We start from the raw sequence: 21639 nt of genomic DNA, 5'->3' as shown, positions 1-21639 counted from the left end.
GTAGTCTTTTTGAGTCATAAAACTACAACGTTAACGCTCAAAAAGACTACACCGCGGTGGATAGCTTACCACCGCGGTACCGACTCTGATAAAGGCTTTAGGTTAGCCTGCCACAATCCCTTTTGATCATACCACATCATTTGGAATGCCACTAACCACATATAGCACAATATGAGAATTTGCCTACACAGAGCACACACACACACAAAATGCATATTCGTTTATAAACAGGCGTTTTATTATTTTAATTTTCTCACAAGTACAAGCTTGGTTAGCATTTGCTTAAAGTGAAGGTTACAGTTTAACAGTTGGAGCATACGTGACAGTGTCGCAAGAAAGGATGTTCAGGAAAGCTCGAGTCGGCAGCCAGACAACAGAATGGAAACATCAAGGTAAAACATTCATCTCTCACAGCCCGATTATAGATAAGGTTCCTTTTTTCCATGGAATATTCTCTTCCATTTATAATAGTGTGTCCTCTATATAGAATAAAGTGTGGATGTGTTTTTCAGGAGAGAATAGCGGTCTTCATCCCTTCTTAACGGAACTGAAGGGGGCTCACACGGAGGCCAATCACATCTTTGCCAATCTCTGTCACCTAGGAAATGAGAAGAAGTTAAAGGTAAGAGAATGTTTTTAAATCAGGGTTTACATTTTTCCAGTGGAAGTCTCCATACAAAAGGCAATGCATGATTTATTCATTTGCCCTGATCTCAAGGTTTGCAAAAGGACAATAAAGGCTCTGTTGGGGAAACCCAATCCATCATTTCGACTAAGGGAGTCGGCAGGTTAGCTACTCACCCGCGTCGGCAGGTTAGCATTTCACCAGGTTAACATTCACCCGTGTCGAAAGAATGAACCGTCGAACAGATGCTATGTCGCAATATCGACACGCTCTTGCATTTACCATCTTATATTTGTTTAACCTGACTGCGCCCGATGATGGCAGCAGTGCGTATGCCTGGCTGCATATCGCTCTGCTTACCTTCATCTGGGATCGCTCAGGCAGACCCGATGTAAGGGGCGGGCCATTTTTTCAAATTCTTTAGCAGGTGATTGGATGTGGCCGTCTCTCTATCACAGTCTGGGAGTGCCAACTCCAACCACTCATATTGGCCTGTCTGCATCCACGTGGTCTGCAATCAGACTCTATTGGCTCAGAGCCGCTCAGAGCCCGCCCGTAGCTGCCGCTGATTCGTCCGGCCCGGGACTTTACGAGCGTTATCAACTCCCCCTGAGAGATCTCAGATGGTAAAGTAGGGCGGTAGCCTACACACTACTGCCACCATCTGGCTCAGTCAGGTTAATATTTGTTGGACTTCATTTCAAATACTTTGTTTACTCTTATAGTGTTTATTGATTTGCGTTTCACTTTCGTGACTGAAGTGTTTAGTAAACATTTTGAACATGTGTGTGGTGTACCTGTGTGACCCTGCAGACCTGACCCTTGTATGTGGGACAGTAGCAGGCCCCCGACAGGGGACACTTCTCCACTGGGCGCCCACGGTACAGGGGGACATATGAGGCCGCGCACAGGTCAAATGGATTGTGGGGGTCGTAGTTCAGCTGGTGGGTATCCGTCAGGGTTTTCTCGCAGGCTGCCAAAATCTTACGTGTCTAAATGGAAGGGATAAGAAGTTCGGCCAGTTAGTTGACAGTTATCTTCTCGATTTATTGCAGGGCTGTCAAACCAACCTGAAAACCATCAACCACTTTCCACACCCTTTACCATATGAAAACCCCACGACTAATCTTAACCACCTCGAGGTGTGCCATGACGAACATGAATACTTTGCTATTTTCTTTATTACGGTATCCTTTTCCCCCATCCCTACCTTCCTTAATTATTTATTATTACTCTCGCTGCTATAATATTGAGGAACCATAACCAAAGAACATCACTCATATGTATTTATTTCAACAATAAAATCTTGAATCAAACTCATTCAAACAATGTTAACTTTATATCTAAAGGTAGGTGGGATCCATAGAAAGTGTTTAAAGATGCACAGGAGCAGTCCTCTCCCAAGTGCCAAGCATTGTATTTAAGGGCTCTCAGCATCCAGTATTTATTTTGGCAGAGCGCTCGGGCACCTCAAGCTGAAAATAGTAGAACATATGGGAGAGGAGCCTCGATCATCAATGTCGCTTTCCTACGTAGAGGATTGGAGAGGCCTTCCTTACATGTGTAGCGCTCAGGACATGATATCCAAATAGTGCTCTGCTGCTCAAAAATAGTTTTCTGTAGACACGGCCCCCCCAATTGTGCCTCACACAGTAAAGTCATCTGCTGCCTGACTGTCTATCAATCACTGCCGAGCACACTGGAACAGTCGGCGTACCTGCACTGCAACGTCTGGTTTGGGTCCGAGCTCAAGCAGGCGTCTGGCAAAGCCGGCCGCAGTCTTGAAGTTTCTGAGTTTGAAGAAGAGATTGAGAGCAGTACGCAACACTAAGACCATATGGACTGGCTGGAGACTGCAGTGGGTGAAGTAGGCCGCCATCTGAGGACATAACACACACACACACACACACACACACACACACACACACACACACACACACACACACACACACACACACACACACACACACACACACACACACACACACACACACACACACACACACACACACACACACACACACACACACAATGTAGACATCTGCATAACAGTATAAATGAGACAAGAGAGAGAAAGTGTGGGGAGGGGGGGGGGGGGTCTCAAGACGAGCTGTTTCGATAAGGTTAGGCCTTTGTTTCTTGTTGTGAAAGTGAAACAAAAAAAGACTACTGCGAGCAATTATTTCAACAATAAAGACAACAAAAACAATATGTAACCCAGAAACAGAACCAGGCTTCAAGACCTTTCTGCAGATACTAATTGGACCTGACGGCATTAGGCAAACAGGAATGTCTATCTTTACCTCACACAGCCTCTTCTGCTGGTCCAGTGTGTCTTTGGGCAGCTTCTTCCTCTCCGTCTCCATGGTCAGACCCACTATGTACTCTCGACAGATTGTGATCAGCTGCTGCGCCTGCAAGACACAGAGAGACCACCCACATCAGAGAAGCCATCACTATAATTTAGGGTTAAAGTTATACTATGTAACTTTTTTAATAAAATAAATCTTAAAATTGTCCTAATTATTAAATCGCTAAAGTTTTAGAACACCCACTCTGTTCATTTCAGCTCCCAAAGCCTTTTCTTTATATGTGTTCTACTGAGCCCTGGTGGCCGTGACCGGGGCTGTTTTTCCCCGGCAAAATTATGTCATGCATCATTCTGTACACGTGTCTCCCTACCGGCCAATCACAGCCCAGATCATACACTGCCGAGCCCTTCAGGAAGTACACTGCAGTGTTTACACTGGTCTAGGAGTCTAGCATGTAGCTCCCCAACCGCTGCTCGTAGAGGGACACGGAAGACCTCGAAAAACGGCCGAAAAAAGCAGACGCGACTGCGGTTTGCTCTACCGCTACTGACCACTAATTGAGCAACTTACACAGTATAGCTTTAATGAGATCTATAATGCAACCTGGGATAATAAGTACAGAAACAGAAACAGATATACCAGTCAGAGGTGAATAGTTAATAAACACAAAATAATCTGTGGCACTGTTTAGTTCTCGTCTTTATTTCATTTTTTGCACATTTATCAGCTACTTTGTCCTGATCAATATTTTCAGTTAGCCAACTTCTCTTTCCATAAGAGCAAAGCAAAGCTGTGAGACATGTTCCGCTCTCAGTGGGGGGAACCAGCAGGTACATTTTAAGTGGATCATCGTGCAGTGTTTGCAGAAATGGAGGCCAGATTGTAATTTCGGCATAGAATAGTCATTTCAGGGATAACAAGGTGTTTTCAAATGGTAAATGTGTGGTTAGAGGAAAGAGTTGTGACCTCAAATCTTCACTGTGGTCAGAGAGTCAAGCCTGCGCGCTCTGCTGGTCACAGTACTTATTGTATACCTACCTGTATAACATAACAATATACCGTAAGCACCTTGGTTGATAGGTCTCAGCCACAAACCTAACACATAGGGTGCCCAGGATTATTCAACATTTAAGCGGCAGGTGCCCATGGCAACCTGCCATTTTAGCGTCTTTTGAAGGGCTGGCAAAAAAGTAATCGTGTATGTCCTGTTTATTTTCACGATAGTATTTTCTTTCAGTCAGGACAGTTTTCTAACAATTGCGGGCCTCAGTGCTTTTGTAACGGCCGGTAGAGAAGGCCACATTTTAAACATGAAGGTGATTTAAAAGTTAGATTAGGAGAAAAAAAATCACATTTGTGCAGCAGCGTTACACTGATGTGGATGAGGGAGACAGGACTTCCCGGTCACGTGATCTCGTGCTGCATTTCGGGAAATGGAGAGTTTTTCGTCACCGCGTCAGCTTTGTACAGTAGCTACAGATTAACACTCTTTACTGTACAATGCGTCAATGGGCAACAGGAGACTTCAAAGAGATTGACGTGTTGGCACTTTGTGGACCTCCTATGAGTTAAGTTATACTTGCAGACATTAGTTGAACTTGTCTATTACAGTGACAGGCCTCGTCCTCACCTCAGCAATCTCTTGCTTGTTGTCCACCACCAGTAGCGGCACAGAGAGCAGGATGGCTCTGAAACGCTCAACGGCTTCCTCGAAGCGCCCCGCCGTGGTCATCTGGTAGCACTGCTGCAGGCGGGCAATGAGGTCCGAGAGACGCAGACCCACGGCAGGCAGGCCCTGCTTGGCTCCACAGTCCTGTAACAAAAAACACAGGGTTCATATTCAGAACTCAGTGTACAAAAGTATTGTATGGTCCAGGTATGTCATCACAGGCACAAAGAAGCAGAACAACAAGGAAAAAAGAGGAATTTAAATGAATCACACGACTAATGTGATTCAAATGCACGGCATAGGGGAAAGAAAAGTGTTTACATCTGTATACCAAACTAACAATAAGAAATATAATAAAAAGGTATGTACAGTACAATACAGCAGTGGTTCTCAACCTTTTCAGGCCACGACCCCCGAAATAATCATATTTTAACTGGGGACCCCCCCCCCCCCCCACGAACACTAAGAGTTGAGGCATTACATTTTGTATTACACAGTCCTATTGTGAAAATAGCAGATCTACATGCTCACAACGCCTCGCAACAGATCTGATATTTTCACAATTTCTGCCTCTAATATTTGACAATGTAACCAATGTATAATTTTAGATGTATGAAAAAGTCCTTGTGTTGTCACTTTAGAAATATGCAGATACCCTCTATACACATAAACTTTATGTTTGTTTGTTTGTTTACTGTTGAGAGAGAAAACAATGTTTCACATTAAGTTAATCATCCCCAAAATAATTCTGGGACCCCCTGGGGGTCCCGACCCACAGGTTGAGAACCACTGCTATACAGTACAGTACAGTACATGCACACACATCTCTACCTTCCAGTTTCTTTGCGGGTTTCCTCGCAGACAGGGCACGGAAGGCAGACCCAGGTAACAGGTACGACCTCGGGACAGCGTCTGCATGAAGAGGGACTTGTACGGGCCAAAGTTCACCACTCCAACCTGGTCATGGAGCAACTGAGATGGAGCAGGGGAGGGGGGGGGGATATTAACATTAAAGAGACAGTGTTCAAATGAGTGGAGCAGAATAGAATATAATATCTCAGGCAGTACCAGGGAGCCAAGTTAACGTAAACCTACTCTCATGGCGGTCTCAAAGGAGCCAGCCAAGATGTGGTCCACTGGCAGCTGGGAGTTGTTGCACCACATCTGGGTGGGGCTCATGCCCTTGGTGGGCGGCACAAAGAAGCCATCCTCTGCCCCGCCGCCGGCACTGGCTGGCATGTCCTATTGGTGGAGGAGGAGAGACAGTCAGGCTGACCGCTAAGACAACTTCCCGACTCATTTGACCCTTAACTGGCCATAGTAGTATTTCAGTGTAATGCGCATAAGCATACGCATGTGTGACTTTGGAACATGAAGGACTAGGGCTGTCACGGTTACAAATTTATGTTGACGATGAATTTTCACTCAAATAATTGCGATTAACGATTTAATTGTTAATGTTTGGCGTTGAACATTGGCATCACGAAGTAACACGTTGTAAGCGTGTAGATCTGCTATTTCAAATATTTTTTATGAAAATGTGTGAACATTTTTCAACCTGGAAAGGATTATGATGATTATGCAAAAATAGACTATTATGTAATAATTGTGACAGGCCTATGAAGGACTTGACGTCAGTCAGAGAAAGAGGTAAGATACCTGTCCAGACAGAGACAGTCAGTTTGTCTTACCAGCTCTGGAGGCAGGTCCAGATCCTCCTCCACCTCCCAGCCTCCTCCCTCGTCCTTCGCCACTCCTCCCTCCTCTAGGCCATCCTGGGCATCCATGAAGCCATCTGAGGGAAACAGACACAAAAGTGCATAAAGTATATGAAATCATAACAATAGGAGACTATTCAAAAAGAGAGAGCTACACTCTCCCAGAATGTTTTGGTCGTCAAGATCGTCGCTTGTTTATTAAGATGTTGTTTTAATATTTGAATGCTTTTAATTTTTTAATTAAAATGACCTTCATCCAGTTGCAGTTCAGCGTCCTCTCCCCAGCCTTCTCCTCCTGGAGCCTCCATGTCCTCCGCGGCTGCCATTTGTCCTGCCTTGCCTGAACACACCATTACAAACAAATCAACATCATTCACCGCTATTCCTTCCAACAAGATGACTTATCACAACTTCAATCGTACAAACATGTCTCATTACTGACTCAAAGGCAATAATAAAAATATAAAATGAATGTGTGTCTGTGTAAGTACTTTTAGGAGGTACAACTGGACTCACCCTTGGCTGCGATGGCTCCCTCAAAGAAGCCCTTGGAGACGGTGAGCAGAGGCCAGTTGGTGTCCAGAGGGTTGATGGGAGGAGGGGGCTGCAGCAGCTGAGCATTAGGATCCACCTCTGGAACCTACACAACACACGGGACGCGTCACATTAGTGAGTCCAATCGTACAAGCAAAACAACTACAACAACACCACCAGAAATGAATGTGTGATTTGTGTGGGAGGGAAAATAAACTGTAGATACATTATGACATTTCTAGGGCAACGTAGCTTTCTGTCTCTACATCAACAGAAAGACAAAATGAAACCCTTCTGATTAGCCAGTGCAATATGACAAGGAGTCTCTATCAAAACAATTCAAGAGTTCTCAGATATACAATTAAGAGTACTCGGATATATAGAGAATTTGATGGCTAACGTTTTTATTTTATTTCTTAGTTATAAATTAGTACCGTGCCGTGGAGGACAGAGGGGTTTTCTCTACTTACCGTTTCCTTCTCTGGGTCAAAGGTCTCCTTCAGGGCCTCAGCCTCTTCATCCATTCCATGAGTGGCTGCAGTCAGGTAGGCCAGAGACTCTGGAAGCACAACAAATATAATAACATCACGTAGGAGCATGGACAAAATGCCTCAGTAGACCGAAGTGGTGTTTGAAACACTTTAAATTAGGCAGATGTGTGTTTTACTGGGTTGCCCATTGCGATCAAAATGTCTTACAATGAAAACTGAGAAAGCAGCATTATGATAGCCATGCACCTTTTAAACAAGGATAAACACAGCTATTGCATACAGTACAAGCAAGAAAAACAATTGAAATGACTCTATAGAAGAACTCACTCTGTCCACAGTTCTTGAGGATGCGGACTCTCTCACTGACGTCTCCCAGGTACAGAGCTCCTTGGTAGTGACCACTCATATCCTTCCTGATCTCAGCTACAAGAGACAATAAACATAGGATGTCACAACACTGATCTCTGATTCATACCCAGCACACACACACACACACACACAGTCCTCTGTCAATCAGTCTCCCTTACCAATCTTCATCATCTTGCGCAGCTTGGCCAGGTTGCCAGTGATGAGGTAGAGGAAGGTGAGCTTGTCGAAGTTCTTGGTCCTCTGGTAGCACATCTCCACCACCTGGTGGTGTCCCTGGAGCAGGGCAGCCTCGCCCAGACGCTCCCAGCAGCCACGCTCATCCAGGGCCTTGGCTGCCTCCAGTGCCACCTGCAGGCATGGAGGAGAGGAGCGTTAGGAAACACGTTATTCAATGATTTCAAGTCCAGGTCTTACAGCGTTCATCACTTTCTAGTCCTGCGGTCAAATAATCACTATTAGTGAAATCAAAATTATGTACAGTCTACTGCGAGTTACAGAGCATTGTCCCGGTGCCTAAGAAGACCCGTCCCTCGGTCCTCAACGATTACAGACCAGTCGCCCTGACATCACAGGTCATGAAGGTCTTCGAACGGCTGGTTCTGAACCTACTGAGACCGGCGGTCAGTGATCACCTGGACCCCCTTCAGTTTGCCTACCAGGCTGATATTGGGGTTGATGACGCCATCACCTACATGCTCCATAAGGCTCTCACCCATCTGGAAGATCTGGGCAGCACAGTCAGAATTATGTTTTATGTTTTTCTTCTCCAGTGCTTTCAACACTATCCAACCGTCTCTGCTTGCGGCGAAGCTTACGCTGATGGGGGTGGACAAGGGCTTTGTGGCATGGATCACAGACTACCTTTCAGAAAGACCACAGACTGTGAGACTGCAGAGCTGTCGGTCTGATGTGCTGGTGAGCAACACGGGGGCCCCTCAAGGAACTGTGCTCTCACCCTTCCTGTTCACTCTCTATACATCGGACTTCCGCTTCAATTCCAAGACCTGTCATCTGCAGAAGTTCTCAGATGATACCGTGGTGGTCAGCAAGATCTCGGGTGACAACACGGCTGAGCACGATGGTGTGGTTAGGGACTTTGTGCAGTGGAGCGAGGCTAACCATCTCAGGCTCAACGCAAGCAAGACCAAGGAGATGGTGGTGGACTTCCGCACCTCCAAGAGAGTCCCCCCGGTGCCAAGCACCATTAACGGTGAGGTGGTTGAGCTCGTGGATAACTACAAATTCCTCGGAGTACACCTGAATAGTTCACTGGACTGGTCGGACAACGCGCAGGCGATTCACAGCAAGGGGAAAAGCAGGCTGTTCCTCCTGAGAAGACTGAGATCGTTTGGGGTGTGCAATAGGATGCTACAGATGTTCTATCAGTCTGTCATGGCAAGTGTCCTCTTTTTGGTATAACATGCTGGGGTGGCAACAACAGAGCAGGTGACACGTTTAACCTAAACAGAATGGTGAAGAAAGCAGGCTCTGTCGTTGGGTCCTCTCTGCAGGGGGTGGAGGAAGTAACCAGGGTGTGCACAGTGAGGAAGCAAGATTTCATCTTGGAGAACTCCTCCCACCCCCTCCATCTAGAGATCACCAGTTACTGGAGTAAGAGAGGAAACGACCGCTTTACCTACCCAGGACGGAGATGTGAGAGATTAGGAAAATCTTTTGTACCGGCTGCCCTTAAGCTGTACAACGAGACACATAACGGACGCTTGAAAAGGTCTCCCTTCCTAACTTAGACTGACGGAACCATTGCTGTATTGACTTTGACCTCTAAGGAACTATTGCTGTATTGACTTTGACCTCTAAGGACCGTCCAGGAAGAGTGCTCATGTGCGTCTTGCGGTGACATGCTTCCTAGTTTCTTCTTTTATCGCACTGATTTTTGACATTGCACTATTAGGTTGTGTTGGTAGTTTCTGAGTATTTTTGCTTTATTTAACAATGACAGTGAGATACTTGTTTGCACTAACTAGCATTGACTGCTATGGTCTCTTTTGCAAGACACTTTATGTATATATACTTATATATTATTCGCCCCCTCTATTGATGCACCTTCTCTTTATTGGTACTGTACTGCTCTTGTCTTTGTTTTTTTTAGTTTTTTTCCCTCTTATCTATCTTTTCTTACGTCTCTGTAACTTTGTAAATAACTGTATACTGCTGTGCTTCTACTGGACAACTGAATTTCCCCCTTGGGATAATAAAGGTATCTATCAATCTATCTATCTATCCATCTATCTAGCATGTGCTGAGTAGGGTTTGGAAAGACCGCATTGACAGGTTCTTCCTTGCACCTATAATACTATGGGGACTATAACCTCGCCTTACCAGGCTTTCTCGGGGTGAAAGCCTGGTGATTGTTTACAACCGGCGGTTTGATCTGGTCTAGGCGGAAACCACATGCAGGAGAAGTGGCGTCACTTTGTTTTGTTTACCCCCATTTGTTTCCGAAATCCCTATTAAAATGCTCAAGTAGCCTAGAGTAGTCTTGCCAGTTGCTATGAGTTGGACTAATAGATGCATATACCAAACAAATTTTCCAAAAGCAAAACTACGCCGCATCAAGGGTTTTATTAGGTAGGCCCTAAATGTATGTCCTTGAGTGTAGGAGAGTTATTTTGGATTCAAACTGAATCCGGTTTGATAGTTCCGGCCAAAGTGTAGTCCGTCTAGGATTACAACATGACGTAGAGTGGTTTCCACTCCCGACCGGATCAAACCCCGAAAAGTGAAGGGACCCTAGGCTATGGGGACTATGGACGAAAATGTGCAACCTGCTAAATCCGGTGTATTTACAATTACATTGCTTCATGTAATGTTCATTAATATGCATTGTCCCTTCTAAATAAACAAATAAATGAAATGAAAATATTAATCAAAATGTGTACAATTGAGAGACTGAACTAGACTCATGACGGAACACATTCAGAAGAGTTGATAAGTACAAAGACATGGGCTTAACTCACTGCTCTTCAACCCACCTCGATGTTGCCACACTCCAGAGCCAGGCTGAAGCGGGTCTTCTCGTCCTTGACAAAGTGCAGTGCCACCTCAGGGTAGCCCTTCTTCTGCAGGTAGGCTATGATGGACTGGCCCACCAGCTTGGCATTACGCACCATGTGGAGCACCTGGAGGGGTGAGTGGTAAAGAGAAAAGGTCAAAAAGTACCCCAGTTGAGAATTCCTTGTCCTGTTACACACATACAATAACAGACATGAAAGACAGACACCCCCACACATAAACAAGAAAAATGTTAACCATTTAAATCTGGAGTCCCTGTTTTGGGCACGTTGGTTATAGGCGAAAATGGTCACATGTGTTTCATAAATAGCTGAAGATCTACAAGTTCATAAATAAAACACGTTGTGAGCTTGTATATTCAGCGTTCCCCCCGCTATTCGTCGAATGAAGTATGTAGAACTTAGGTCAAGTAGTTAAGCACCCACCTCCTCATATTTGCGGTTGACCAGGGCCAGTTTGAAGCGGTACTCTGTGGGATCGATGGTCAGGACGCGTGGACGGCACTCCCGGTCCAGGCAGTACACACTGTTCCCCCTCACGCGGGTCACGTAGATGGGCAGGTCAAGAGTTCTGATGATGCCATGGTCACTGCAGGGTGAGAACAGAGAGAGAATGTTGTGAGTTTGAACGGTCGGATATTTTCACTACTCGCTGTGCAAGGAAGTCTATGTGGCACAAGTGGTTCATGAATGAGTTGTAGTTCCGTACCCAGAGGTGAGTGCGTATTTGATGTGGTTTGAGGTGGTGTAGATGAAGACTCCACTCTCATCCCAGGCTCCACTCTTCACTCTGATGTTCTCATGGATGTTACACAGACTCTCCAGCTTGCGGTTACAGATCATGATTGCTGAAAGATACAACAGCCAGAAGAATCTGGGTTTAAACTCTCCATTGTCGACTCTAGGTCAACTTATGGCACTGAATAGTTTGAACCATCAATTTCATGTGATAACACTAGACTGTAATTAGTCAAGAAAACATGACATGACAAGAGTTTTCAGAGCACATTGAATGAATAAATTCATTAATTAAAGCGTAACCATCACCAGAGACCATGTTTCAATATTCCATTGTCTTTAAAGTGAGTTTAAAGTGAAATCAGTAGTGAAGTATTCAGATCAGTCGAGGAGCACTGGGCCACAACATAAGCCAAGCAAAGTGGGTGATAAGAGGCCCACCTGTGTTTGTGTGCACTATTATTATCTACAGTACGCACCGTGTTTAGCCAACAGGGCCACATGGCTGGTGTCAGCGCTCCACACCACGTACTTGACCTTAGCGATCTTGACGGTGGCCAGCGAGCGTTTCTGTTGCACATCAAACAGTGTGACGCCGTCTGCGTCGCGCAGCAACAGAGATCCTGTGCCGGCGTAGAAGATCTCCTCGCAGCTCGGTACCTGAACCTTCTTCACTATCTCGTTCTTCAGGTTCTTAATCAGCAGCTACAAGATAAGTACAGCAGCATTAATAAGAGATATTTGCATTTCTCTAATAGCCGTTTGAGAACAACTTTCAGCTGGATTTTTGAAGAGAAAATAATGACACACCAACATGGGCTATATAAATTATGTTTATTTGTTGAATTTCAAAACCAGCCATAGGAAATTACATAAATCAAGAAGGGACAAAATAAGTATGGAGAGATATATGGTGATTATAAATATAACTGAATCAAGCTGCTCTAAAATTAGTATTTTTAAACCTTTTATGAGATAAATACAGCTCTTTTATAGGGGGAATGCAGAAAAGAGTGCAGACATACCGAGTGCATGCGGTCCAGGACAGCAAACCTGTTCCTGGCGACCCAAACTGCTGTCAGACCAGAAGACCTCTTCCCTTCAGGGGCTGGAGAGAGACCACCACAAAACACTTCATCCTCCATGTACAATACATTCAGGGGAATTCTTCATGGTGACATTGCTTTTATGACAACTCCACCTAACTCTGTGAAGAGTAACATTTTAACACTAAAACAGCCATGGGACTACAGGACCTCTAGTGGGTGAAACAGCCATGGGACTACAGGACCTCTAGTGGGGGCCAGTACAAGAGACAGTAGACTAAATGTTAATAGAACCAAATTCTGAAAGAAAATGAAAATGAAAGAAAGAAAACTTCCTGACTGAAATAGTTCTCATACCGTCAGGGTTCTGAGAGTCACTCTCTTTGGGAATGGAGTACAGGTCATAGGTACTGTTCTCCAGGTTTGTCGCCCTCTGTAGGACACAATGCATATTACTCAAAACACAGATATACAGTACCAAATAATGCGAGTTGAGTGTTTCTGTAACACTTAAATGTAAAAACAAAGTGTGTGTAAATGTGTGTACTTACTGTGCAGAGCAGGACAGCGTTCTCCGCAGGGTTGTAAGACATGCTAAAGACTGGGAACTTTGACCCACTAGGAAGGAGACAAATTAGGAAAATATAAGATTGAACTATGAATAAATACTCTTAGCACACCGGCAGTGATGACACGATAGAAAGGTTGCACAACAAAACAAATTATGAAAATGCTGAGACACAGAGACATACCCAGACACACAGGCAATCAAAAGACAAACACATACAAACACACAGAAAAGACACCTACCTGCGCAGCTGCATGACAGCGGTGTCCTTGCTGCTGTTGAAGTCCAGCTGGCGGAGGAAGCGGTCCTTGACGTAGTACAGCATGTTACCGTAGACGGCGTAGGCTGGTCGCTCGCGCTCCAGCTTAAACACCAGCATGCCACTGTCATGACCTGGACGCCACATGGGACAGACGAGTTAATGCAGTCACACAACAAATCTGAACTAAACCCCTTTTGGGGTTTTTATCTTTCAATCTGGGGACCCCTTTTGGGGTAGTTGTTGTTATGCACAGTATATACTGTAGCAATATAATGTTCGTGTTTTAATATTTGATGTTTCTCAGACTTTGAAGACATTTTTAGAACGGGCCTTAGTCCATGGAATGTATCTGCAAGTATGTGAACCGCATGGCAAGACAAAACAAATCTGAATGACTAAATCGTACGTACAATATATCGATTCAAAGTCATGTCACCACCATTGTGTGTTATGGAACTGCAATTTTGAGGTTTGCGACTATAAAACGTATCACTTGGTATGTAATGGCCCCTTTACCAGCAGCAAATAGGTTGAGGTTGGGGTGGGCCCCAAGGACCCAGAAGCGGTCGTGGTCCCTGCGGAATGTCTGGACACCCGTCCTCTTGGACATGTCCCACACCCTGATGCTCTTGTCCTCGGAGTTGGACAGGATTAGCTCCTGGCGTGGGTGGAAGACGGCACAGGACACGTTGTTGTAGTGGCCACGGCACGTGTCCAGCTCCCACGCCTTGGACTCTGGACGCAGACAATGAGAGAGATGAATGAACAAAGAGAAGAATGGAGAGATGGGACACTGACATGTCTCGATAAAACATGTTTGTTTAGTACAACATGATGGGACTATTAAATACTTATGAAGGTTTTTGGATCCTGTAACTTCATTGTGGGCATTCTTCCTGCACAATATCAGTATGCAAGCATTTTTCTATATCTCATCTCATCAGTTTTAAAAGAGTGCCAACTATTTTCTACAATATGTGCACTGCATATTTATACCAAGATTAAAGGAGGACTTCACCACTTTTCAACCTATCTTCATATAATTGGTCCTCACTAAAAAATAGCTTTTCTTTTATTTATTTTCTCAGAGGAGGGCTGTGTGCAGGTCAGAAACCCATCGTCTTGTGACCTCATCGATTGGGAATCCAAGCCAATAGAAACTGCAGGCTTTCTATTCCTGAAAAGTTAGCAATGTTAAATTGGAAGCCATTGTTCTCGCGATAATAAAAATCTAAAAAAAATATATATTGATTAATAATTTTTTTTTGGAAAATGATGATGTCACAAGACGATGGATTCTGAACTTCCCACAGCTCTCCTAGGAGACTTGGACCGAGTAGAAAAGAATTGCGCTATTTTATTATGAACATTAATGAGGACCTATTATATGAAGATAGGTTGAAAAGTGGTGAAGTCCTCCTTTAAGTTAAAACGAAAGTAGTATGATATATGATGAAACTACTGTATGTACTGGACCGCCAGAATAACCACATAAGCCAATATACTTGGTCATACAACAAACATTAGAAATCTAATTAATACATTTTAAATCTTCTGAAAATCTTCCCTATATAGGGCCTCCAGGGTTAATGTGTTTAAAGTGCCATATTAAAATCTGATTTGTAACATGTCTAAAAACTTGAACTACTTGAAGAGGCATTTAGTTTTAATGATATTAAGATATATAATAAACACGTCTACTGAAGTCTTCCAAGAAGAGACACGCACCGTTCATCCTCCAGATTTTGACCTGCCTGTCGTCGGCTCCAGACACAATGAGAGGCATGCTGGGATGGAAGGCAGCCCAGTTGACCCCACGGTCATGACCCTGCACGGACAAACACACACTCAATGCCAAGGAGAGAGGAGGCTGTCTGCTGGGGCTATCAGCACTACTGACTAACAACAAGTTTGTACAAGTACAAACACTTGACTTCACTTGGCCAGGAAATCAAAATTCACAAGTCTTGAGTCCTTTAACCACTGAAAACTTCATTTTGCGAAGAAAAGTCAAAACACCTGATCTACAAGCTCAGTGTGTCACGAAACAACCCGTGGGGAGAGTGATTAACTATGAAATGAAAAAGTAAAGAAAAAAGCCTATTGATTTATAACGTTTTGATGTACAGTAACTGAACAAGTCAACAGTCTTTTTAAGCCTGCTGCAGGGCAGGTTCTGCAAACAGTACAGACACACATTATGAAAGTCAGGTGAAATAACGTTTTTGCTCAAATGTGACGATGTCAACCCACCTCAAGAACGTGCTTGACGACAGCATCCGAGGCGCCGAACAAATCGACGCCAGAGATGCCACGCACCTCGGTCTCCACGGCACCGGGAGACAGGTTCTTCTTTCTCAGACCTGGAACCAACATTCAGAGCACCATGCGCAATACAGGAAATGAAGAAGAAGACGGGAACAAGACAAAACGTCAATACAAAATTAAAAACATCAAGGGAGGCTGAGGGATTAGAGGTGACACTTCAAAAAGACATTCAGAAAGGCACTGTTGGACTACTGAACACACACACACAGGGTCAAAGAACACCAACACAAGCTCTGCTCACTCGCTGCCCCACCAACTTGAGACAGGCAATTCACCATCGCAGATTGGATTATGGCAGTGGTTCTCAAAGGTAAAGGTCTGTAACTGTGCACCAAAAGGATGCGTAAAGGTCTATTTTGTTCAATTTGTACACCCCCAGAGTTATGGGGATCCTTGAAATTATAACGTTTGAGAACCACTAGATTAAGGAAATAATCAACACACAGATAAGCAGCACAACCTTGCCGTTTGATCAGAGCTGTGCGATTACATAGGGAGAAAAAGTTTCCTGACTCAAGCTGGACTGGTGCAATTATTTGTGAAACAACAGAAGTTTGTATTAATGACCCGTGCCCTGTATAGAAATGACATGTGGTGGACAGATAGTCCAACAGGAGGATTGTGGAAGGATGGATGGCACTAGGAACCCATGTGCAGATGCGGATGTTTCCAGGGAAGGCATGGGGAAAGGTGGAACACAGGAAGTGGGTGGTGGACTGGGTTGATGGGGTGGGCGGTGGCTGGCGTTTGTAAAGAGGTGCTCTGATGGGGCGTTGGGATGTCAGGAATAAGAACAGGTGGTTTTTAAGTCCCTGAGAGAGGCCATGCTTGTGTTAGGCATCACAAAAGACTACTAGAGAAATACATACTGCCGTTATGTCCGTGTCATGCTGAGAGTTAAGGCATTCTGTTAAGACTTAAGAACGTTTTACTGTTAACTAGCCAAAGTATTTATTGTCCATTAGCCATGGTTTATTATATTATTTAAAACATCAACGATGTTGCTTTAATTAGGTTAACACATTAGAAAGATCCTTGACAGAAGCTCCATGAGATGAGCGTGATCTTGCCAAGGGGAAAGCGGGGACATTTCGTCATGCATGTCCCGAAGGCATTCAGTTGTCAATAAAGTCATTTTATAACGGGCTTTCAATCCAGTTAGTATTGACACTAGTGTTTGTCTCATACACTATACAGACAGACAACAATGCTTCATTGATACGTAGTTTTGTGCTGGTGTCCAAAAAGAGCAGAACTACTAGGTCGGGAGGCGTCATAAGCAATTTTCAGTATACATCAGTATTAAGGAAAGTCGTTGATGGGATGTGTCGGTGTGGTAAACTGGTATTGTTTAATGCTGTAAGACGGCTGCGGAGAACGGTCCATGTTGCTGGACATGTGCCATGCATTCAGCAGGAGTAGTAGGGAACATTCCACATTGTGTGGTGATGTCATGTGATCTGTGAGGCGCATTTGAAACTACATGCAAGTATAATGGGAACATGATCATCAAGCTTTTGCAGGATGTCAAAAACATGTGAAATAACATCCCCTGAAAAGGACAAAATGACAGACATGTTGTGCATGTTCATGCTCACAAAGAGATGTAAAAAACGAGAAAGTTAATTGGTTAATGAGTGAAAAGACAAGTAGATTGGACAGACAGAAGGAAGGACAACAGCATCAACAGACAAGGAGGTATTAAATGCATGCAGAAGCACAAAAACATCTCTCCTATGTCTTGTCTATTTGTAGTCCTAACTATATCTCACCATCTCCCCCCTCCAAACTCTTCCTCCAAATGGGTTTACCACCAAAAAAGGCCACATCAAGAACATAATGTTTACATTTAGGCACAATGTAAACAAAACATTCTATTTACCCTTCTGTCTGACCTAAAAAAAGAGAGATGTTTTTGCGAACAGCCCACAGAGATTGATTCTCTACAAAAGGAAGAGAGGATGGAAACAGGTTCAGGACTTGATATTGTCCTCCCCCCGTTCTACCGCTCCATCTCTCTGTCCGTACCACACTGCCCCGCCCACCCCAGACCCCGCCCACTATCGTCTGAGCCCCGCCTCCTCCAGGCCCTCACCGGAGATATCCCACACGCGCACGGTCTGGTCCAGACTGGCAGACACCACCAGGTCCTCAGAGGGGTGGAATTGGGCACACATCACATAGTGGTTGTGGCCAGTCAGCACGCTGGAGGACAGAGAGAGAGAGGAGAGAAAAGGGAATATTGTTTTCTTTTGTTGACCAAATAATATATTTTAAAAAAATGAAGAAAACGCCACTCACCGGATTAGAGGCTTGGCTGTGGTGCTGGAGCCTAGAAATACTAGCAGTGGTGTCCCAATCAATGGTTTCTAGCCCTGATCCCAATTTAATATTGAACACTGAGTCCTGATCCAATCTTTATATTTTCATAGATAAATCTGCACGATTCTCACACACTACCAAGTAACCCACATTAAAGGAATATTCTGAGGTTAAACCCTGTTTACACCCTGATCAGATAGAATGCTGGGTTCATACATGATCCATCAGCATGTCAAAAGCTCAAAACAGTGGTATGGAAATATGACGGCTAATCTAAATAGAGCACAATGAGGTTCATTATTGGATTTTGATATGCTTAAAAATATTTTTAAATGGATGATTTGGATTGGATCCAATCCTTATCTGGAGCTATGGTCACCAGTGTCTGTGACCCAAAGCTTTCTTCAAAAAATGTGTGCACTCTTGAGTGCATAATGCTTTATTTATATGATTAGGAACAATGAATAAGCACTTTCAATATAAGTTTCAAAGTGCTGTTTAAAAAGGTATTTAATGTTTTCTAGAAAGCACGTAAGGTTCTTCAATTAATTGGCAAAGCTATCCTACGTTTTTCCAGTGTCTTACCAGACGCAGGTTCTGGACTGCCAATTCCAGATACGAATGGTCTGGTCATCTGAGGCGCTCAGAATCCAGGGGTACTCCTGCAGAAAGGGAAACCCAATTGACCTTAGTGAAAAGATCACACTGTGATGTTTTAATTGTATACATGTAATGAGCCAGAGTCATTTACATGGTGGAAGAAGGTGGTTCTGATGTAGTCCAGATGTCCCAGTAGAGTGAAGAGGCAACGCCTCAGCTTGTAGTTCCAAACCTAGAACACAAAACACAAATTCAAGGTGAAATGCACATCAATGCAAAGCAATATCCTGTAATAATAATAACCTTGATACAAAAGTATTGTAATGTGTGTTTTTTTCATCATCACATGTCATTTAATTCCCATTATATGAGATATGTATAATGCACATGACTGAACAGCCCACTGTCAAGCAAGTGCCTTTGCATTGTGGTGAAAGTGTTGTCCTTATATCATTTTGTGTGTGTGTGTGTGTGTGTGTGTGTGTGTGTGTGTGTGTGTGTGTGTGTGTGTGTGTGTGTGTAAATAATATGGAAATTGTTGCCATGTCTCTATACCTCATGTACAATTCCTCAGACCCAAACTTGATAAGGTTTGGGACTGACCATAGCTTTCAACAAAGCTTATAACGATGTTGCTTTAATTAGGTTAACATATTTAAGACATTCATGAGGCATATGAAAAATGAACGTAGATATCCTACATATAATTTTAGAGATGAGGTCAGTCACTCACAAAATGCATTATCTATTCACTCGCTTCAGCGACTGATCTCAAATTTAACATGGCATTGGTCATTAGCATTATACACACGATGACGGAGCCCGAATTTCATTTTCCCCAAATTCTAGCGATTTTTTAGCGTTTCTTCACTCTGAGCTCTACAGCCTGTTGTCAGGGTTACGGCCCGTTCCTCCAGGCCATGGGATCTGTAGCCCCACGCATAATTTGGCCTCTCTCTCTCTCTCTCTCTCTCTCTCTCTCTCAACGGGTGATGTGTCTCATCTTCCAACGGGTATAGAAAACTTATGTGGAGCAAATACATCCTCATACTTCTATATATTCGAACGGGTAAGGTCTAGTATTTAATAATACAGAATAAACACATAGCATTTAGCAGAAATACAGTGTGCATCTTAACACACTGACGTAATCAGTTGGGTTGTCCATCTGAGTTAACCATGTTCAATCAAATAATCATATTTTAACTGGGGACCCCCCTACCCTGACAAGCACAGGAATTGTAAATGTTACATTTAGTTTGATTCTGTTCAACACATAAATAATGTGAAAATATAGACAAACTACAAGCTGAGCTCATAGATTGGCTATGTTTGCCTCTTTCTTACGTAATATTTGACAATTTGGCCACATTTCGAAATAAAAAGTTGTTAAAGTCGTTAAATTGTAACTTGTGCAAATGAACAGATACCCTGTGAACACTTCGTATGTTGGTTTGTTTACTGTTGAGTGAGAAAACAATGTTGAACATTAACAATCATCCAGGGAATCCCCAAAATAATTTGGGAGTCTCCACCCACAGTTTGGGAACCACTGACTGACCTAAACCATTCAAACGGGTGCAAATATGTACTATAGTGGCAAAAGAGGCTCACCTTAATCTTGTAGTCGTCCCCTCCAGACACAAAGAGAGGCTGCTGCTTGTGAAAATCAATTCCTCTGACAGGACCTTTGGAAACAAGACACAGCAGCAAAAAGCATCAATAACCAACCAAGGAGGGCAAGGACCTATAAACAATGAAAGGCAGAATCACCACTCTATGCTTCATCTCATCTCAGTTCAGTTCCATTATTACATACCATCATGCTCATCGAACTTGTCAATCAACGTGCACATCCGGTAGTCCCACAGTTGGATGACACCGTTGTGTAAACTTGCAAGAATCCAAGGCCTCTTGGGGTGGAAACTGAGTCCTATTAATGGAAGGAAGAAGTATGTTAGAGGATTCTGAGGGCAAAGCGACTCGCTGAGTATGTTAGAGAATATTGATTGATTGAATACTTTAACAGATTGTAAAATAGTAGTGGTAAGATTATACAATAGTGCTAAAAGGATAACTCAAAAAAGCCATAAGGCTTGTTTCCATTGTGGTCCTATATCCTATGTATTCAATTCATCAAAATTCAAGACAAAAAGATATACAATAACATACAAGAAACCAACAACACTAGTAATTCTACTTGCACAGTTGACAATCAAGCCCTGTTTTATACTTAGTTCTCAAAGCTTAATGTAGATCATGCATTTAGTAAACTAAAAAACAAGGCACAGTCCACGTCACGTTAGCTTCATGATAACATGAATATGCATAATAAACGCCACACTCACGGATAATGTCAGTAGCATATATGCATCTTACAAAGTGAGAGAAATGAACGAAGTGTAGTAATTGCATAATAGAGTCAATAATGTCAAGTATTACGACTTAATGTTAAATGCTATGCTAAACAGCTAGCATCAGCTTACCTTTGACACGGGCCGACTTCGTTTCAAATTTGGTCAACATCGTGACTGTTCAGTGATACACGTTTGTTATTAATCAATCAGTGTCTGTACTCTGTAGCAAGATACAATTTTACAGTGAAATATAAAGATGTACGTTCCAGCAGAAGCTATTCATCAGCGCCTAGCTTCCACTGTCTGTTTCCTGACACGTAGCCTGTCCTGTCTTGTCTTCCTGCTCTGGACAAATAAAGTTGTAAGACATTCAAGCTGACGCAGAAAGCTCCACGACGATTTGACAGACATACAAAACATAGAATGGAAAAAACATACTATTGTGTTGTTGTTTCTATGTCAATGATCTATGTCAGATATTAAAGGAGTAGTTCACCCCCAAAACGACTTTTTTTCTATTGATTACTCATGCCATGGGCGACTTGAGTTCAATTTTTTTTGTATTTGTCACATTCAAAAGACATTCATTTGATTACAATAAATGTAGCCTACCCCCATTGATCCCGGGTGGGGACCCAAATGCATCCAGAATCAATGGGGGTAAATGT

At 43.5% G+C, this 21639-nt stretch overlaps 1 protein-coding gene across 1 annotated transcript; it reads right to left on the bottom strand.

Annotated features, from left to right (window-relative positions):
• Positions 1–234: 234 nt before the first annotated feature.
• copa (COPI coat complex subunit alpha) lies at positions 235–21293 on the bottom strand. The gene is made up of 30 exons (XM_080725369.1): positions 21101–21293; positions 20434–20547; positions 20229–20302; positions 18766–18846; positions 18600–18676; positions 17788–17897; positions 15618–15727; positions 15093–15192; positions 13881–14099; positions 13345–13495; positions 13086–13152; positions 12892–12967; positions 12514–12596; positions 11968–12193; positions 11460–11598; positions 11177–11339; positions 10712–10858; positions 7877–8066; positions 7677–7772; positions 7329–7417; positions 6841–6964; positions 6575–6664; positions 6298–6401; positions 5702–5848; positions 5438–5578; positions 4568–4750; positions 2929–3039; positions 2343–2504; positions 1423–1617; positions 235–598 (listed from the first exon to the last, which is right to left on the bottom strand). Exons 1-30 carry the CDS (start codon positions 21138–21140, stop codon positions 539–541), a joined length of 3669 nt encoding a protein of 1222 aa, XP_080581495.1. The 5' UTR covers positions 21141–21293; the 3' UTR covers positions 235–538.
• Between the last annotated feature and the right edge of the window lie 346 nt (positions 21294–21639).

The sequence above is a fragment of the Nannobrachium achirus genome (genome assembly GCF_963921795.1).
Source record: "Nannobrachium achirus genome assembly, chromosome: 5".
Lineage (NCBI taxonomy): Eukaryota > Metazoa > Chordata > Actinopteri > Myctophiformes > Myctophidae > Nannobrachium > Nannobrachium achirus.
This window is presented reverse-complemented; position numbering and strand designations above follow the sequence as displayed.